Raw genomic sequence first — 20,688 nt, 5'->3', positions numbered from 1 at the left:
AAGACCAGGCCATGCACGCAACATCCCCATCCAACTAAAAAAAGATACCTGGGATCATGTAAAGAGATGCATCACAGAGAGACCCGTCGTCTAGACTAGGCCATGCATGCAACATCCCCAGCCAACTAAAAAGAGGTGCCTAGGGTCACGCTAAGAAATGCATCGCAGAGAGACCCGTCATCAAGAGTAGGCCATGCACGCAACATCCCCAGCCAACTAAAAAGAGATGCCTGGGGTCACGTTAAGAGATGCATTGCAGAGAGACCTGTCATCAACAATAGGCCATGCACGTAACATCCCCATTCAACTAAAAAGAGATGCCTGGGGTCATGTAAAGAGATGCATCGCAGAGAGACCCGTCATCAAGAGTAGGCCATGCATGCAACATCCCAGCCAACTAAAAAGAGATGCCAGGGGTCATGTAAAGAGGTGCATCGTAGAGAGACCCGTCATCAAGAGTAGGCCATGCATGCAACATCCCCATCCAACTAAAAAGAGATGCCTGGGGTCATGTAAAGAGATGCATCGCAGAGAGACCCATCATCAAAACCAGGCCATGCACGCAACATCCCCATCCAACTAAAAAGAGATGCCTGGGGTCATGTGAAGAGATGCATTGCAGACCCTTCATCAAGACCAGGCCATGCAAACAACATCCAACTAAAAAGAGATGCCAGGAGTCATGCCAAGAGATGCATCACAGAGAGACCCGTCATCAAGACTAGGCCATGCACTCAACATCCCAGCCAACTAAAAAGAGATGCCTGGGGTCATGTAAAGAGGTACATCGCAGAGACACGTCATCATGAGTAGGCCATGCATGCAACATCCCCATCCAACTAAAAAGAGATGCCAGGGGTCATGTTAAGAGATGCATCGCAGGGACACCCGTCATCAAGACCAGGCCATGCATGCAACATTGCCATCCAACTAAAAAGAGGTGCCTGGGGTCATGTAAAGAGATGCATCGCAGAGAGACCCGTCATCAAGACTAGGCCATGCACACAACATCCCAGCCAACTAAAAAGAGATGCCTGGGGTCATGTTAAGAGAGAGACCCGTCATCAAGAGTAGGCCATGCACGCAACATCCCAGTCAACTAAAAAGAGATGCCTGGGGTCATGTAAAGAGGTACATCGCAGAGACACGTCATCATGAGTAGGCCATGCAGGCAACATCCCCATCCAACTAAAAAGAGATGCCTGGGGTCATGTAAAGAGGTACATCGCAGAGAGACCAGTCATCAAGACTAGGCCATGCATGCAACATCCCAGCCAACTAAAAAGAGATGCCTGGGGTCATGTTAAGAGATGCATCGCAGAGAGATCCGTCATCAAGAGTAGTCCATGCACGCAACATCCCCATCCAACTAAAATGAGATGCCCGAGGTCATGCCAAGAGATGCATCGCAGAGAGACCCATCATCCAGACCAGGCCATGCACGCAACATCCCCATCCAACTAAAATGAGATGCCCGAGGTCATGCCAAGAGATGCATTGCAGAGAGACCCATCATCCAGACCAGGCCATGCACGCAACATCCCCATCCAACTAAAAAGAGATGCCTGGGGTCATGTTAAGAGATGCATCGCAGAGAGATCCGTCATCAAGAGTAGTCCATGCACGCAACATCCCCACCCAACTAAAAAGAGATGCAAGAGGTCATGCAAAGAGATGCATCGCCGAGAGACCCATCATCAAGACTAGGCCATGCACGCAACATCCCAGCCAACTAAAAAGAGATGCCTGGGGTCATGTTAAGAGATGCATTGCAGAGAGACCCGTCATCAAGACAAGACCAGGCCATGCAGGCAACATCTCCATCCAACTAAAAAGAGGTGCCTGGGGTCATGTAAAGAGATGCATCGCAGAGAGACCCGTCATCAAGACTAGGCCATGCACGCAACATCCCCATCCAACTAAAAAGATGCCTGGGGTCATATTAGGAGATGCATCGCAGAGAGATCCGTCATCAAGACTAGGCCATGCACGCAACATCCCAGCCAACTAAAAAGAGATGCCTGGGGTCACGTTAAGAGACGCATTGCAGAGATACCCGTCATCAAGAGTAGGCCATGCATGCAACATCCCCATCCAACTAAAAAGAGGTGCCTGGGGTCATGTAAAGAGGTACATCGCAGAGAGACCCGTCATCAAAACCAGGCCATGCATGCAACATCCCCATCCAACTAAAAAAAGATGCCAGGGGTCATGCCAAGAGATGCATCGCCGAGAGACCCGTCATCAAGACTAGGCCATGCACGCAACATCTCCAGCCAACTAAAAAAGATGCCTGGGGTCATGTTAAGAGATGCATTGCAGAGAGACCGTCATCAAGACCAGGCCATGCATGCAACATCCTCATCCAACTAAAAAGAGATGCCAGGGGTCATGTAAAGAGGTACATCACAGAGAGACCCGTCATCAAGACTAGGCCATGCATGCAACATTCTCATCCAACTAAAAAGAGATGCCAGGGGTCATGTAAAGAGATGCATCACAGAGAGACCCGTCATCAAGACTAGGCCATGCACGCAACATCCCAGCCAACTAAAAAGAGGTGCCTGGGGTCATGTTAAGAGATGAGAGATTAACCGCAAAGAGACCTGTTGTCGAGATGAGGCCATGCCCTCAACATCCCCAGCCAACTAAAAAGAGATGCCTGGGGTCATGTAAAGAGATGCATCGTAGAAAGACCCGTCATTAAGACCAGGCCATGCACGCAACATGCCCATGCAACTAAAAAGAGGTGCCTGGGGTCATGTAAAGAGATGCATCGCAGAGAGACCAGTCATCAAGACTAGGCCATGCACGTAACATCTCCATCCAACTAAAAAGAGGTGCCTGGGGTCACATTAGGAGATGCATCGCAGAGAGATCCGTCATCAAGACTAGGCCACATCCACGCAACATCCCCATCCAACTAAAAAGAGATGCCTGGGGTCATGTAAAGAGATGCATCGTAGAAAGACCCGTCATTAAGACCAGGCCATGCACGCAACATGCCCATGCAACTAAAAAGAGGTGCCTGGGGTCATGTAAAGAGATGCATCGCAGAGAGACCAGTCATCAAGACTAGGCCATGCACGTAACATCTCCATCCAACTAAAAAGAGGTGCCTGGGGTCACATTAGGAGATGCATCGCAGAGAGATCCGTCATCAAGACTAGGCCACATCCACGCAACATCCCCATCCAACTAAAAAGAGATACCTGGGGTCATGTTAAGAGATGCATCACAGAGAGACCCGTCATCAAGACTAGGCCATGCACGCAACATCCCAGCCAACTAAAAAGAGATGCCTGGGGTCATGTTAAGAGATGCATCGCAGAGAGACCCGTCATCAAGACTAGGCCATGCACGCAACAACCCCATCCAACTAAAAAGAGATGCCTGGGGTCATGTGAAGAGATGCATTGCAGAGGGACCCTTCATCAAGACCAGGCCATGCAAACAACATCCTCATCCAACTAAAAAGAGATGCCAGGGGTCATGCCAAGAGATGCATCACAGAGAGACCCGTCATCAAGACTAGGCCATGCACGCAACATCCCAGCCAACTAAAAAGAGATGTGTGGGGTCATGTTAAGAGATGCATCGCAGAGAGACCAGTCATCAAGACTAGGCCATGCATGCAACATCCCCATCGCACTAAAAAGAGATGCCAGGGGTCATGTTAAGAGATGAGAGATTAACCGCAAAGAGACCTGTTGTCGAGATGAGGCCATGCCCACAACATCCCCAGCCAACTAAAAAGAGATGCCTGGGGTCATGTTAAGAGATGCATCGCAGAGAGACCAGTCATCAAGACTAGGCCATGCACGTAACATCTCCATTCAACTAAAAAGAAATGCCTGGGGTCATGTAAAGAGGTACATCGCAGAGAGACCCGTCATCCAGACCAGGCCATGCACGTAACATCTCCATCCAACTAAAAAGAGGTGCCTGGGGTCATGTAAAGAGATGCATCGCACAGAGACCCGTCATCAAGAGTAGGCCATGCACGCAACATCCCAGCCAACTAAAAAGAGATGCCTGGGGTCATGTTAAGAGATGCATCGCAGAGACCCGTCATCAAGAGTAGGCCATGCACGCAACATCCCAGCCAACTAAAAAGAGATGCCTGGGGTCATGTAAAGAGGTACATCGCAGAGGCATGTCATCATGAGTAGGCCATGCAGGCAACATCCCCATCCAACTAAAAAGAGATGCCTGGGGTCACATTAGGAGATGCATCGCAGAGAGATCCGTCATCAAGACTAGGCCATGCACGCAACATCCCAGCCAACTCAAAAGAGATGCCTGGGGTCATGTTAAGAGATGCATCGCAGAGACCCGTCATCAAGAGTAGTCCATGCACGCAACATCCCCATCCAACTAAAATGAGATGCAAGAGGTCATGCAAAGAGATGCATCGCCGAGAGACCCATCATCAAGACTAGGCCATGCACGCAACATCTCAGCCAACTAAAAAGAGATGCCAGGGGTCATGTTAAGAGATGAGAAATTAACCGCAAAGAGACCTATTATTGAGACAAGGCCATGCCCACAACATCCCCAGCCCACTAAAAGGAGATAGCAGGGGTCATGTTAAGAGATGCATTGCAGAGAGACCCGTCATCAAGACAAGACCAGGCCATGCAGGCAACATCTCCATCCAACTAAAAAGAGGTGCCTGGGGTCATGTAAAGAGATGCATCGCAGAGAGACCCGTCATCAAGACTAGGCCATGCACGCAACATCCCCATCCAACTAAAAAGAGATGCCTGGGGTCATATTAGGAGATGCATCGCAGAGAGATCCGTCATCAAGACTAGGCCATGCACGCAACATCCCAGCCAACTAAAAAGAGATGCCTGGGGTCACGTTAAGAGACGTATTGCAGAGATACCCGTCATCAAGAGTAGGCCATGCATGCAACATCCCCATCCAACTAAAAAGAGGTGCCTGGGGTCATGTAAAGAGGTACATCGCAGAGAGACCCGTCATCAAGATTAGACCATGCATGCAACATCCCCATCCAACTAAAAAGAGGTGCCTGGGGTCATGTAAAGAGGTACATCGCAGAGAGACCCGTCATCAAAACCAGGCCATGCATGCAACATCCCCATCCAACTAAAAAGAGATGCCAGGGGTCATGCCAAGAGATGCATCGCCGAGAGACCCGTCATCAAGACTAGGCCATGCACGCAACATCTCCAGCCAACTAAAAAAGATGCCTGGGGTCATGTTAAGAGATGCATTGCAGAGAGACCGTCATCAAGACCAGGCCATGCAAACAACATCCCCATCCAACTAAAAAGAGATGCCAGGGGTCATGCCAAGAGATGCATCACAGAGAGACCCGTCATCAAGACTAGGCCATGCACGCAACATCCCCAGCCAACTAAAAAGAGATGCCTGGGGTCATGTAAAGAGGTACATCACAGAGAGACCCGTCATCCAGACCAGGCCATGCACGTAACATCTCCATCCAACTAAAAAGAGGTGCCAGGGGTCATGCCAAGAGATGCATCGCAGAGAGATCCGTCATCAAGACTAGGCCATGCACGCAACATCCCAGCCAACTAAAAAGAGATGCCTGGGGTCATGTAAAGAGGTACATCGCAGAGACACGTCATCATGAGTAGGCCATGCAGGCAACATCCCCATCCAACTAAAAAGAGATGCCTGGGGTCACGCTAAGAGACGCATTGCAGAGATACCCGTCATCAAGAGTAGGCCATGCATGCAACATCCCCATCCAACTAAAAAGAGGTGCCTGGGGTCATGTAAAGAGATGCATCGCACAGAGACCCGTCATCAAGAGTAGGCCATGCACGCAACATCCCAGCCAACTAAAAAGAGATGCCTGGGGTCATGTTAAGAGATGCATCGCAGAGACCCGTCATCAAGAGTAGGCCATGCACGCAACATCCCAGCCAACTAAAAAGAGATGCCTGGGGTCATGTAAAGAGGTACATCGCAGAGGCATGTCATCATGAGTAGGCCATGCAGGCAACATCCCCATCCAACTAAAAAGAGATGCCTGGGGTCACATTAGGAGATGCATCGCAGAGAGATCCGTCATCAAGACTAGGCCATGCACGCAACATCCCAGCCAACTCAAAAGAGATGCCTGGGGTCATGTTAAGAGATGCATTGCAGAGACCCGTCATCAAGAGTAGGCCATGCACGCAACATCCCAGCCAACTAAAAAGAGATGACTGGGGTCATGTAAAGAGGTACATCGCAGAGGCATGTCATCATGAGTAGGCCATGCAGGCAACATCCCCATCCAACTAAAAAGAGATGCCTGGGGTCACATTAGGAGATGCATCGCAGAGAGACCCGTCATCAAAACTAGGCCATGCACGCAACATCCCCAGCCAACTAAAAAGAGATGCCTGGGGTCATGTAAAGAGGTACACCGCAGAGAGACCCGTCATCAAGATTAGGCCATGCATGCAACATCCCCATCGAACTAAAAATAGATGCCAGGGGTCATGTAAAGAGGTACATCCCAGAGAGACCCGTCATCAAGAGTAGGCCATGCATGCAACATCCCCATCCAACTAAAAAAGAGATGCCTGGGGTTATGTAAAGAGATGCATTGCAGAGAGACCCGTCATCAAGACTAGGCCATGCACGCAAAATCTCCAGCCAACTAAAAAAGAGATGCCTGGGGTCATGTTAAGAGATGCATTGCAGAGAGACCGTCATCAAGACCAGGCCATGCAAACAACATCCCCATCCAACTAAAAAGAGATGCCAGGGGTCATGCCAAGAGATGCATCACAGAGATACCCGTCATCAACAATAGGCCATGCACGTAACATCCCCATCCAACTAAAGAGGTGCCTGGGGTCATGTTAAGAGATGAGAGATTTACCGCAAAGAGACCTGTTGTCGAGATGAGGCCATGCCCTCAACATCCCCAGCCAACTAAAAAGAGATGCCTGGGGTCATGTAAAGAGATGCATCGCAGGGACACCCGTCATCAAGACCAGGCCATGCACGTAACATCTCCATCCAACTAAAAAGATGTGCCTGGGGTCACGTTAAGAGACGCATCGCAGAGAGACCCGTCATCAAGAGTAGGCCATGCATGCAACATTCCCATCCAACTAAAAAGAGGTGCCTGGGGTCATGTAAAGAGATGCATCGCAGAGAGACCCGTCATCAGGAGTAGGCCACGCACGCAACATCCCCATCCAACTAAAAAGAGATGCCTGAGGTCACATTAGGAGATGCATCGCAGAGAGATCCATCATCAAGACTAGGCCATGCACGCAACATCCCAGCCAACTAAAAAGAGATGCCTGGGGTCATGTTACGAGATGCATCGCAGAGAGATCCGTCATCAAGACTAGGCCATGCACGCAACATCCCAGCCAACTAAAAAGAGATGCCTGGGGTCATGTTAAGAGATGCATCGCAGAGACACGTCATCATGAGTAGGCCATGCAGGCAACATCCCCATCCAACTAAAAAGAGATGCCTGGGGTCATGTAAAGAGGTGCATCGTAGAGAGACCCGTCATCAAGAGTAGGCCATGCATGCAACATCCCCATCCAACTAAAAAGAGATGCCTGGGGTCATGTAAAGAGGTACATCGCAGAGAGACCCGTCATCAAAACTAGGCCATGCACGCAACATCCCCATCCAACTAAAAAGAGATGCCTGGAGTCATGTAAAGAGATGCATCGCAGAGAGACCCGTCATCAAGAGTAGGCTATGCACGCAACATCCCCATCCAACCAAAAAGAGATGCCTGGGGTCATGTAAAGCGATGCATCGCAGAGAGACCCGTCAATAAGAGTAGTCCATGCACGTAACATCCCCATCCAACTAAAAAGGATGCCTGGGGTCATGTAAAGAGGTACATCGCAGAGAGACCCGTCATCAAGACTAGGCCATGCACGCAACATCCCCATCCAACTAAAAAGAGATGCCTGGGGTCATGTAAAGTGATGCATCGCAGAGAGACCCGTCATCAAGAGTAGTCCATGCACGCAACATCCCCATCCAACTAAAAAGGATGCCTGGGGTCATGTAAAGAGGTACATCGCAGAGAGACCCGTCATCAAGACTAGGCCGTGCACGCAACATCCCAGCCAACTAAAAAGAGGTGCCTGGGGTCATGTAAAGAGGTACATCGCAGAGAGACCCATCATCAAGACTAGGCCATGCACGCAACATCCCCAACCAACTAAAAAGAGGTGCCTGGGGTCATGTTAAGAGATGCATCGCAGAGAGACCCGTCATCAAGAGTAGGCCACATCCACGCAACATCCCCATCCAACTAAAAAAAGATGCCTGGGGTCATGTAAAGAGGTACAACGCAGAGAGACCCGTCATCAAGAGTAGGCCATGCATGCAACAACCCCATCCAACTAAAAAGAGATGCCTGGGGTCATGTTAAGAGATGCATCGCAGAGAGACCAGTCCTCAAGACTAGGCCATGCACGCAACATCCCCATCCAACTAAAAAGAGGTGCCTGGGGACATGTAAAGAGATGCATCGCAGAGAGACCAGTCATCAAGACTAGGCCATGCACGTAACATCTCCATCCAACTAAAAAGAGGTGCCTGGGGTCAGGTAAAGAGATGCATCGCAGAGAGACCCGTCATCAAGAGTAGGCCATGCACGCAACATCCCCATCCAACTAAAATGAGATGCCCGAGGTCACGCTAGGAGATGTATCGCAGAGAGATCCGTCATCAAGACTAGGCCATGCACGCAACATCCCAGCCAACTAAAAAGAGATGCCTGGGGTCATGTTAAGAGATGCATCGCAGAGAGACCCGTCATCAAAACTAGGCCATGCACGCAACATCCCCAGCCAACTAAAAAGAGATGCCTAGGGTCATGTAAAGAGGTACATCGCAGAGAGACCCGTCATCAAGAGTAGGCCATGCATGCAACATCCCCATCCAACTAAAAAGAGATGCCAGGGGTCATGCCAAGAGATGCATCACAGAGAGACCCGTCATCAAGACTAGGCCATGCACGCAACATCCCAGCCAACTAAAAAGAGGTGCCTGGGGTCATGAAAAAAGATGCATCACAGAGAGACCAGTCATCATGACTAGGCCATGCATGCAACATCCCCATCCAACTAAAAAGAGATGCCAGCGGTCATGTTAAGAGATGAGAGATTAACCGCAAAGAGACCTGTTGTCGAGATGAGGCCATGCCCACAACATCCCCAGCCAACTAAAAAGAGATGCATCCCAGAGAGACCCGTCATCAAGAGTAGGCCATGCATGCAACATCCCCATCCAACTAAAAAGAGATGCCAGCGGTCATGTTAAGAGGTACATCCCAGAGAGACCCGTCATCAAGAGTAGGCCATGCATGCAACATCCCCATCCAACTAAAAAGAGATGCCTGGGGTCATGTAAAAAGATGCATCACAGAGAGACCCATCATCAAGACTAGGCCATGCACGCAACATCCCAGCCAACTAAAAAGGAGGTGCCTGGGGTCAGGTAAAGAGATGCATCGTAGAGAGACCCGTCATCAAGAGTAGGCCATGCACGCAACAAACCCATCCAACTAAAAAGAGATGCCTGGGGTCATGTTAAGAGATGCATTGCAGAGAGACCCTTCCTCAAGACCAGGCCATGCAAACAACATCCTCATCCAACTAAAAAGAGATGCAAGAGGTCATGTAAAAAGATGCATCACAGAGAGACCCGTCATCAAGACTAGGCCATACACGCAACATCCCAGCCAACTAAAAAGAGGTGCCTGGGGTCATGTAAAAAGATGCATCACAGAGAGACCAGTCATCAAGACTAGGCCATGCATGCAACATCCCCATCCAACTAAAAAGAGATGCTAGGGGTCATGTTAAGAGATGAGAGATTAACCGCAAAGAGACCTGTTGTCGAGATGAGGCCATGCCCACAACATCCCCAGCCAACTAAAAAGAGATGCATGGGGTCACGTTAAGAGATGCATCGCAGAGAGACCTGTCATCAAGAGTAGGCCATGCACGCAACATCCCCATCCAACTAAAAAGAGATGCCTGAGGTCACGTTAGGAGATGCATCGCGGAGAGACCCGTCATCAAGAGTAGGCCATGCACGCAACATCCCCGTCCAACTAAAAAGAGGTGCCTGGGGTCATGTTAAGAGATGCATCGCTGAGAGACCCGTCATCAAGAGTAGGCCATGCAGGCAACATCCCCATCCAACTAAAAAGAGATGCCTGCGGTCACATTAGGAGATGCATGGCAGAGAGACCCGTCATCAAAACTAGGCCATGCACGCAACATCCCCAGCCAACTAAAAAGAGATGCCTGGGATCATGTAAAGAGATGCATTGCAGAGAGACCCGTCATCAAGACCAGGCCATGCAAACAACATCCCCATCCAACTAAAAAGAGATTCCAGGGGTCATGCCAAGAGATGCATCGCAGAGAGACCCGTCATCAAGACTAGGCCATGCACACAACATCTCCAGCCAACTAAAAAGAGATGCCTGGGGTCATGTTAAGAGATGCATTGCAGAGAGACCGTCATCAAGACCAGGCCATGCAAACAACATCCCCATCCAACTAAAAAGAGATGCCAGGGGTCATGCCAAGAGATGCATCACAGAGAGACCCGTCATCAAGACTAGGCCATGCACGCAACATCCCCAGCCAACTAAAAAGAGATGCCTGGGGTCATGTAAAGAGGTACATCGCAGAGAGACCCGTCATCCAGAGTAGGCCATGCACGCAACATCCCAGCCAACTAAAAAGAGATGCCTGGGGTCATGTAAAGAGGTACATCGCAGAGACACGTCATCATGAGTAGACCATGCAGGCAACATCCCCATCCAACTAAAAAGAGATGCCTGGGGTCACATTAGGAGATGCATGGCAGAGAGACCCGTCATCAAAACTAGGCCATGCACGCAACATCCCCAGCCAACTAAAAAGAGATGCCTGGGGTCATGTAAAGAGATGCATCGCAGAGAGACCCGTCATCAAGTGTAGGCCATGCATGCAACATCCCAGCCAACTAAAAAGAGATGCCTGGGGTCATGCCAAGAGATGCATCACAGAGAGACCCGTCATCAAGACTAGGCCATGCATGCAACATCACCATCCAACTAAAAAGAGATGCCAGGGGTCATGCCAAGAGATGCATCGTAGAGAGACCCGTCATCAAGACTAGGCCATGCAGGCAACATCCCCATCCAACTAAAAAGAGATGCCAGGGGTCACATTAGGAGATGCATCGCAGAGAGATCCGTCATCATGAGTAGGCCATGCACGCAACATCCCCATCCAACTAAAAAGAGATGCCTGGGGTCACGCTAGGAGATGCATCGCAGAGAGATCCGTCATCAAGACTAGGACATGCACGCAACATCCCAGCCAACTAAAAAGAGATGCCTGGGGTCATGTAAAGAGGTACATCGCAGAGAGACCCGTCATCAAGAGTAGGCCATGCACGCAACATCCCAGCCAACTAAAAAGAGGTGCCTGGGGTCATGTAAAGAGGTACATCGCAGAGAGACCCGTCATCAAGAGTAGGCCATGCACGCAACATCCCCATCCAACTAAAAAGGGGTGCCTGGGGTCATGTAAAGAGGTACATTGCAGAGAGACCCGTCATCAAGAGTAGGCCATGCACGCAACATCCCCATCCAACTAAAAAGAGGTGCCTGGGGTCATGTTAAGAGATGCATCGCAGAGAGACCCGTCACCAAAAGTAGGCCATCCACGCAACATCCCCATCCAACTAAAAAAAGATGCCTGGGGTCATGTAAAGAGGTACATCGCAGAGAGACCCGTCATCAAGAGTAGGGCATGCATGCAACAACCCCATCCAACTAAAAAGAGGTGCCTGGGGTCACATTAGGAGATGCATCGCAGAGAGACCCGTCATCAAGACTAGGCCATGCACGCAACATCCCCATCCAACTAAAAAGGATGCCTGGGGTCATGTAAAGAGGTACATCGCAGAGAGACCCGTCATCAAAACTAGGACATGCACACAACATCCCCATCCAACTAAAAAGGATGCCTGGGTCATGTAAAGAGGTACATCGCAGAGAGACCCGTCATCAAGACTAGGCCATGCACGCAACATCCCAGCCAACTAAAAAGAGGTGCCTGGGGTCATGTAAAGAGGTACATCGCAGAGAGACCCATCATCAAGAGTAGGCCATGCACGCAACATCCCCATCCAACTAAAAAGAGGTGCCTGGGGTCATGTAAAGAGGTACATCGCAGAGAGACCCGTCATCAAAACTAGGCCATGCACGCAACATCCCCATCCAACTGAAAAGAGATGCCTGGGGTCATGCAAAGAGATGCATCGCAGAGAGACCCGTCATCAAAAGTAGGCCATCCACGCAACATCCCCATCCAACTAAAAAAAGATGCCTGGGGTCATGTAAAGAGGTACATCGCAGAGAGACCCGTCATCAAGAGTAGGGCATGCACGCAACATCCCCATCCAACTAAAAAGAGGTGCCTGGGGTCATGTAAAGAGATGCATCGCAGAGAGACCAGTCATCAAGACTAGGCCATGCACGCAACATCCCCATCCAACTAAAAAGAGGTGCCTGGGGTCACATTAGGAGATGCATCGCAGAGAGATCCGTCATCAAGACTAGGCCATGCACGCAACATCCCCAGCCAACTAAAAAGAGAAGCCTGGGGTCATGTAAAGAGATGCATCGCAGAGAGACCCGTCATCAAGAGTAGGCCATGCACGCAACATCCCCATCCAACTGAAAAGAGATGCCTGGGGTCATGCAAAGAGATGCATCGCAGAGAGACCCGTCATCAAAGGTAGGCCATCCACGCAACATCCCCATCCAACTAAAAAAAGATGCCTGGGGTCATGTAAAGAGGTACATCGCAGAGAGACCCGTCATCAAGAGTAGGCCATGCACGCAACATCCCCATCCAACTAAAAAGAGATGCCTGGGGTCATGTTACGAGATGCATCGCAGAGAGACCAGTCATCAAGACTAGGCCATGCACGCAACATCCCCATCCAACTAAAAAGAGGTGCCTGGGGTCATGTAAAGAGATGCATCGCAGAGAGACCAGTCATCAAGACTAGGCCATGCACGCAACATCCCCATCCAACTAAAAAGAGGTGCCTGGGGTCACATTAGGAGATGCATCGCAGAGAGATCCGTCATCAAGACTAGGCCATGCACGCAACATCCTCAGCCAACTAAAAAGAGAAGCCTGGGGTCATGTAAAGAGATGCATCGCAGAGAGACCCGTCATCAAGAGTAGGCCATGCACACAACATCGCATTCCAACTAAAAAGGATGCCTGGGTCATGTAAAGAGGTACATCGCAGAGAGACCCGTCATCAAGACTAGGCCATGCACGCAACATCCCAGCCAACTAAAAAGAGGTGCCTGGGGTCATGTAAAGAGGTACATCGCAGAGAGACCCGTCATCAAGAGTAGGCCATGCACGCAACATCCCCATCCAACTAAAAAGAGGTGCCTGGGGTCATGTAAAGAGGTACATCGCAGAGAGACCCGTCATCAAAACTAGGCCATGCATGCAACATCCCCATCCAACTAAAAAGATGCCTGGGGTCATGTAAAGAGATGCATCGCAGAGAGACCCGTCATCAAGACTAGGCCATGCACGCAACATCCCCATCCAACTAAAAAGAGGTGCCTGGGGTCATGTAAAGAGGTACATCGCAGAGAGACCCGTCATCAAAACTAGGCCATGCACGCAACATCCCCATCCAACTAAAAAGAGGTGCCTGGGGTCATGTAAAGAGGTACATCGCAGAGAGAACCGTCATCAAAACTAGGCCATGCACGCAACATCCCCATCCAACTAAAAAGAGATGCCTGGGGTCATGTAAAGAAATGCATCGCAGAGAGACCCGTCATGAAGAGTAGTCCATGCACGCAACATCCCCATCCAACTAAAAAGGATGCCTGGGGTCATGTAAAGAGGTACATCGCAGAGAGACCCGTCATCAAAACTAGGACATGCACACAACATCCCCATCCAACTAAAAAGGATGCCTGGGTCATGTAAAGAGGTACATCGCAGAGAGACCCGTCATCAAGACTAGGCCATGCACGCAACATCCCAGCCAACTAAAAAGAGGTGCCTGGGGTCATGTAAAGAGGTACATCGCAGAGAGACCCGTCATCAAGAGTAGGCCATGCACGCAACATCCCCATCCAACTAAAAAGAGGTGCCTGGGGTCATGTAAAGAGGTACATCGCAGAGAGACCCGTCATCAAAACTAGGCCATGCACGCAACATCCCCATCCAACTGAAAAGCGATGCCTGGGGTCATGCAAAGAGATGCATCGCAGAGAGACCCGTCATCAAGACTAGGCCATGCACGCAACATCCCCATCCAACTAAAAAGAGATGCCTGGGGTCATGTAAAGAGATGCATCGCAGAGAGACCCGTCATCAAGACTAGGCCATGCACGCAACATCCCCATCCAACTAAAAAGGATGCCTGGGTCATGTAAAGAGGTACATCGCAGAGAGACCCTTCATCAAGAGTAAGCCATGCACGCAACATCCCAGCCAACTAAAAAGAGGTGCCTGGGGTCATGTAAAGAGATGCATCGTAGAGAGACCCGTCATCAAGATTAGGCCATGCATGCAACATCCCCATCCAACTAAAAAGAGGTGCCTGTGGTCCTGTAAAGAGGTACATCGCAGAGAGACCCTTCATAAGACTAGGCCATGAATGCAACATCCCAGCCAACTAAAGAGACAAGGTGGAGATGAAGCAGGTGTAAATACACAGAGTAAACAGAACAAAATAAATCAATAATATTGTTCAGACATTTGAGGCGATAAAACATAATAATAAAAACAGTGTTCAAATTGGTAAAATCATATCACAATGTAACGGAACATTTCATTATAATTTTAAATCACCATTTCAAGTTAGAAGCTACTGGCAAGACATAAAGGTCTCAGCACCTCAGCTCTACACATGCCCACAGTGCAGATATTTCCTGCTCGCTGGGAGTCTATTATGACTAGCCAGTGTCCAGTGGCCAGTGTAGAGTGCAGAGCTCTGCTATAGGTGTATATTGGACACCTGATGTGCAGGTAATTAAAGTGAGGCAATCCTTGATTTAAAGGGAAGCATATTCTCATCTAGGACTCTCATAGAACTATTTTGTATCATATATGTGGTTGTTTTAAATGCAAGGCTGTTGCCTATTTAGATACATTTATCAGAAAATCATTTAAAATCACAAGCCGGCACAGAAAAGTGAGCACATGATGGAATACTTTAAAATGTTGGCTTTATGCTGGGCCTGCATAGTCATCGTTGGCCATGTTGGGTCCAGGGAATAGAAGTAAAGGCAGCACATCGTAATCAGGGGCCTAACATCATGTCAAGAAACAAAGAGGAGCGACAGGCAGCAATAGGAACACTCACTCAAGCAGAAACCATCGCTTCCCTACTAAGCATGCAGGCCTAGAGCCCACCATGTTGGAATGGAAAATGCAGCAGGACTTCCGCGTTCACTATGTGCTGATCAACAATTAGGAAGCGAAACAAGCTTTCCTTCTGAGATCTTTTGAGGGCAGTAAACAAACAGCATGTACATTAATGATCCTGGGCATGTCCAACATACATTACACAAGCGTTTCTACAAGTGACCACCAAGCTGGGACAGGACTGGGACACGTCCTAGATGAAAGCTCATAAACTTGCGTTTGGTCGCCTTGCGAGTCTGCTCATAGGAATCAGGGATTGTATCCCCACCCCATATCTAGCAGCACTTGTACCAAGGGTACGCATGTCGGCCATCTTTAGCGTTCCTCAACGAACGATACGTATTCAGGTAGCTGAGCTCTTGCTGGAGTCATGGACCTGACCCAACGTTGTGGGAGAAGGGCACATCTAGCCTAGCTTAACTGCATAGGCCAATAAGGGAAGAACAGATGTTGAATAAAAGGCGGTAATGTTGCATTCCCTGGCCAGTATGAATTGCACAATGCCTTCCCCACAAAGCTAGTGTGTACCTACATCCATGCTCCTTAAGTAACCCTCTCTGGGATCTCTCAGGCATCCAGCTTTTCCCAGAGTACATTTCTATTTATGATATCAAAAGTGTTACATAAAATGTACATACATATTTATGTATATATACACACACATTTGCTAAGTGAAACAATACCCTGCAATTACCAGAGATTGATAAGGCTTGACTGTATAAGTGGGCATTTACCCATCAGCCCCTGTAACAGAATCCCGAAGAGCACCACCTCCCACACACCGCAATATCAAACAGTGCTATTAGTCGATAACTGGTAGGATCAAGTTGACCAATCGTGAATGGGGATTACAATACACTACTGCCAAAATTCTAGGATCTTGAAATCCAGAATTTTTCAGCAGTAATATGCACAATTACCAATTATTGCATTCAGAATGTATAAGTCATGTTCTTAGCATTGAAGAGGTAGTGCCAAGAACATGGCTTACATGTTCTTAGCATTAGAGGGGTTAAAGACATACATGACTGCCCACATGTCAAGAATGCCCCCAGAGCAGCAGGCAAACAGTCCAGTCATGGCACTTTTCAAGAGTTTTACTTGATGAATAGAACTAATCACACAGGGTACAAAGACTTACAGATGTACCCCGCTTGCCTTACTGTACAGTATTTTATTGGTTCAAAGACCCCCTTCAGACAGCTACACACATCCATGATGTACTCATGCCATTTGACTTCTGAAAAGGGGCAGGGTTATTTATGTCTGCCCAGTTAGAACCACACAATCTGGCAAAATGAGATCAGAAGAGTCGGCTATCCCTTTCTTTTGATAACATGATCAATAGCTATCTTTGGGCATTCTCTGCACGCCTCATGCATTTCCCTTCAGTCTAAAGTCTGGTGAGCCATAGGATAACATGATCAATAGCTATCTTTGGGCATTCTCTGCACGCCTCATGCATTTCCCTTCAGTCTAAAGCCTGGTGAGCCATAGGATAACATGATCAATAGCTATCTTTGGCCATTCTCTGCACGCCTCATGCATTTCCCTTCAGTCTAAAGCCTGGTGAGCCATCGGATAACATGATCAATAGATATCTTTGGCCATTCTCTGCACGCCTCATGCATTTCCCTTCAGTCTAAAGCCTGGTGAGCCATCGGATAACATGATCAATAGCTATCTTTGGCCATTCTCTGCACGCCTCATGCATTTCCCTTCAGTCTAAAGCCTGGTGAGCCATCGGATAACATGATCAATAGCTATCTTTGGGCATTCTCTGCACGCCTCATGCATTGCCCTTCAGTCTAAAGCCTGGTGAGCCATAGGATAACATGATCAATAGCTATCTTTGGGCATTCTCTGCACGCCTCATGCATTTCCCTTCAGTCTAAAGCCTGGTGAGCCATAGGATAACATGATCAATAGCTATCTTTGGCCATTCTCTGCACGCCTCATGCATTTCCCTTCAGTCTAAAGCCTGGTGAGCCATAGGATAACATGATCAATAGCTATCTTTTGCCATTCTCTGCACGCCTCATGCATTTCCCTTCAATCTAAAGCCTGGTGAGCCATAGGATAACATGATCAATAGCTATCTTTGGCCATTCTCTGCACGCCTCATGCATTTCCCTTCAGTCTAAAGCCTGGTGAGCCATAGGATAACATGATCAATAGCTATCTTTGGCCATTCTCTGCAAGCCTCATGCATTTCCCTTCAGTCTAAAGCCTGGTGAGCCATAGGATAACATGATCAATAGCTATCTTTGGCCATTCTCTGCAAGCCTCATGCATTTCCCTTCAGTCTAAAGCCTGGTGAGCCATAGGATTCTGGAGACCTTTTTAGTCTCGTGGTATTGGTAATGCAACAAACTAATGTTTCATATTAAAAGAGATTCGCTTTAGCTCCACCTGGAGCTTTCAAGATATCAATAAGGGTGTTATTCATGTCCATACGGTACACAGATTTAACATGTTCGAGCTTTACTTGTGGTAAGGTATCCTCCTCTTTGACCTATTGCTCCCCCGCTTTCTCTAACAGTTATTGCTAATACACTCGTTTTCTGCTTGCTACTGCTCATTCTCTCTTATGATGATTGTTCCCGTTCGCACCTTCTCCACTTCCAGGTATGACCCCCCATCTGGCTCTCCTGATTATTGCAACTTCAGCTTCTACTTGTTATTGTTCCATATCTATTGTGGTTATGCTCCCCCATTCCCTACCCGTTTTTGCTAATACACTAGTTTTCTGCTTGTTGTTGCTCATTCTCTCTTACGGTTATTGTTCCCTTTCTCGACTTCTCCACTTCCAGTTATGACCCCCTCTCTGGCTCTCCTGGTTATTGCACCTTCAGCTACTGGTTGTCATTGTACCTTATGTACTGTGGTTATGCTCCCCCTTTCTCTACCACTTTTTGCTAATAGACTTGTTTTCTGCTCGTTATTGCCCATTCTCTCTTACGGTTATTGTTCCCTTTCGCGACTTCTCCAGTTCCAGTTCTTCTGACCCCCTCTCTGGCTCTCCTGGTTATTGCACCTTCAGCTCCTGGTTGTTTTTGGTCCTTATCTATTGTTGTTATGCTTCCGCCCACTTTCTCTACCAGTTATTGCTCATACTCTTTGTCTACTGGTAATTTTGCTTACAGTTATTGTTCCCTCTCTATTTTTAGCCATTTTCTCATTTGGTCTTTGCTCGTTTTCTCCTAGATATTGCGCCCTTCCCTCCTGGTTGGAATTCGTCCTTATCCATTGTGGCTATTGCTCCATCTCTCTTTCTCTCCCGATTATTGCTCTTACTCTCTTCTGATTTCTGTCCCTTCTGGTTATTGTTCCCTTTACCGGTTCTTATTGTGCTTAATATTTTGTGGTTATAGTGCTCTTTATTGTTAATTCTCGCTTATAGTTATTGTTCCCTTTCTCCCCCGATTGTCGTTGCTCCATATCTATTGTGGTTATTGCTCTATCTCGCCCTGTAACTTCGCTCCTTCCTGGTTATTACACACCTTACTCTCCTAGTTATTACTCAACCTCTCTGCTGGCGGTTAGTTTTCCTTACATATTATGGTAATTGTACCCTGCCTCTTTATTGCTCATTCTCTCTTATAGTCATTGTCCCCATTCTCATTCGCTAGTTCTCCACTTCCAGTTATTGCGCCCCGTCTGGCTCTCCTGGTTATTGCACCTTCAGCTCCTGGTTGTTATTGGTCCTTATCTATTGTGATTATGCTCCCGCCCACTTTCTCTGCCAGTTATTGATCTTTTGCTACCGGTTATTTTGCTTATGGTTCCCGCTCTCTCTTCAGCCCTCCTCTCTTCTGGTTATTGTCCCCTCTACCCTGGTTGTTACTGTCCCTTAGATATCGCTCCATTTTACGCCTTATCTATTGTGGTTATTGCTCCATCTCTCTCGTTACTGCTTGCCTTTCTGGTTATTACTAGTTACTCTCCTAGTTATTGCTCAACTTCTCTTCTGTTTGTTACTGTTCCAAATATATTGTGGTAATGGCTCCCTCTCCGTTTATTGCTCATTCTTGCTTATGGTTATTGCCCTCTTTCTCTCTTCTAGTTAATGCATCTTTTCCTAGTAGTTACTGCTACATCTGTCGCCTTGTTGTTGCTGTCTTCCTTTTTTGCACATTCTCCCTTCTAGTTAGTGTCCTTTCTTTCTCTCTTCTGGTTAATGCATCTTTTCCAGGTACCTATTGCTGCATCTCTATGTCTCCTCTCATTCTCGATTAGTTATTGCCCTCTCTTTCTATCTTCCGGTTAATGCATCTTTTCCTGGCAGTTTGTGTTCTTTATTCCTTGCAGCGATTGCTACAGCTCACTGTCTCCTTTGTATTGTTCTCTCTCTCTTGCTTATTGCTCCCACTATCTCCTGCTTACAAATTACTGTGTTCTTCACTTGCCACCGGCTATTGCTACTTGTCCCTCTCGCTTATCACTCATCCTCTGCCCCTAATTAGTTGACCCCTTTCTCTCTCGGTCTCTCCCCTGGTTATTATTTTTTTCTCGCCCCCTAGTTAATGGTCCTTTCTCACCAGGCCCACAATTCGGAGACTCGTCCCCTTTAGGTCTTCCCTAGTGCACTATTGGTTTAGAGTGACAGACCTCTCATTGGTTATTGGCTAATCTAGATGTCGATCAAGATATGGGGCGTGCCTTGGTAGAGCGCATTCACGTCAGTAGCGTACTCCATGCTAATTGGCTCTTTTACCTGTCACTCATCATGGGGCGGTGCTCCGGCTGCTATTGGTAGAGCCACGGGAGCGGCTGCGGCGGCCTACACCTAGGGAGTGCAGGAGGCTGGCTGGGGCGCTGCAGGGCCAGCCGGTCCCTGCGGAGCAAACAGCCCGGGGAGCCAGGGACAAGACACCGCGGCGGGCGCTGCTCGGCTTTTCGGTGCCGGGCTCTCTAGACGCTGCTCCGCCAAGGCGCTGATTGGTGCGCAACACCAAAGCCCACCTTCTACTATTGCCGGTTTTACCTTGTGATTGGGCGCGTGAGGCAGAAGACCAACTGCCATTGGTTGCGGATACAGTCATTCTAGAAGTGGGTGGAGCTCCACTGATCACACAATAAAGCAGTCAGGGCGACACCCCGCTGGTCATGGCAACAGAAGAGAGACGAAAGCAGTAGTTGCCATAAAAGAGAGACTGTGACTCGCGCCAGAGCATAGTTTCACAGAGGAAAGACTTGTTTATACAGCTGCAGCAGGTTGCCCTCT

At 48.5% G+C, this 20,688-nt stretch overlaps 1 protein-coding gene across 1 annotated transcript in view; it reads right to left on the bottom strand.

Moving 5' to 3' along the window:
* ZBTB22 (zinc finger and BTB domain containing 22) overlaps positions 1 to 20,407 on the bottom strand; it is a 31,318-nt gene extending 10,911 nt beyond the window's left edge. Inside the window, exon 1 of the mRNA XM_069635219.1 lies at positions 20,179 to 20,407. Coding sequence (XP_069491320.1) covers positions 20,179 to 20,192 — 14 coding nt within the window. The 5' untranslated portion in view covers positions 20,193 to 20,407. The remainder of the gene's footprint in view (positions 1 to 20,178) is intronic.
* Positions 20,408 to 20,688: the final 281 nt, after the last annotated feature.

Source organism: Ambystoma mexicanum, chromosome 13 (assembly GCF_040938575.1).
Source record: "Ambystoma mexicanum isolate Mex_15411 chromosome 13, UKY_AmexF1_1, whole genome shotgun sequence".
Taxonomy (NCBI): Eukaryota; Metazoa; Chordata; class Amphibia; order Caudata; family Ambystomatidae; genus Ambystoma; species Ambystoma mexicanum.
Note: the sequence above shows the minus strand (reverse complement) of the source record. Positions and strands in the feature narration are given on the sequence as shown.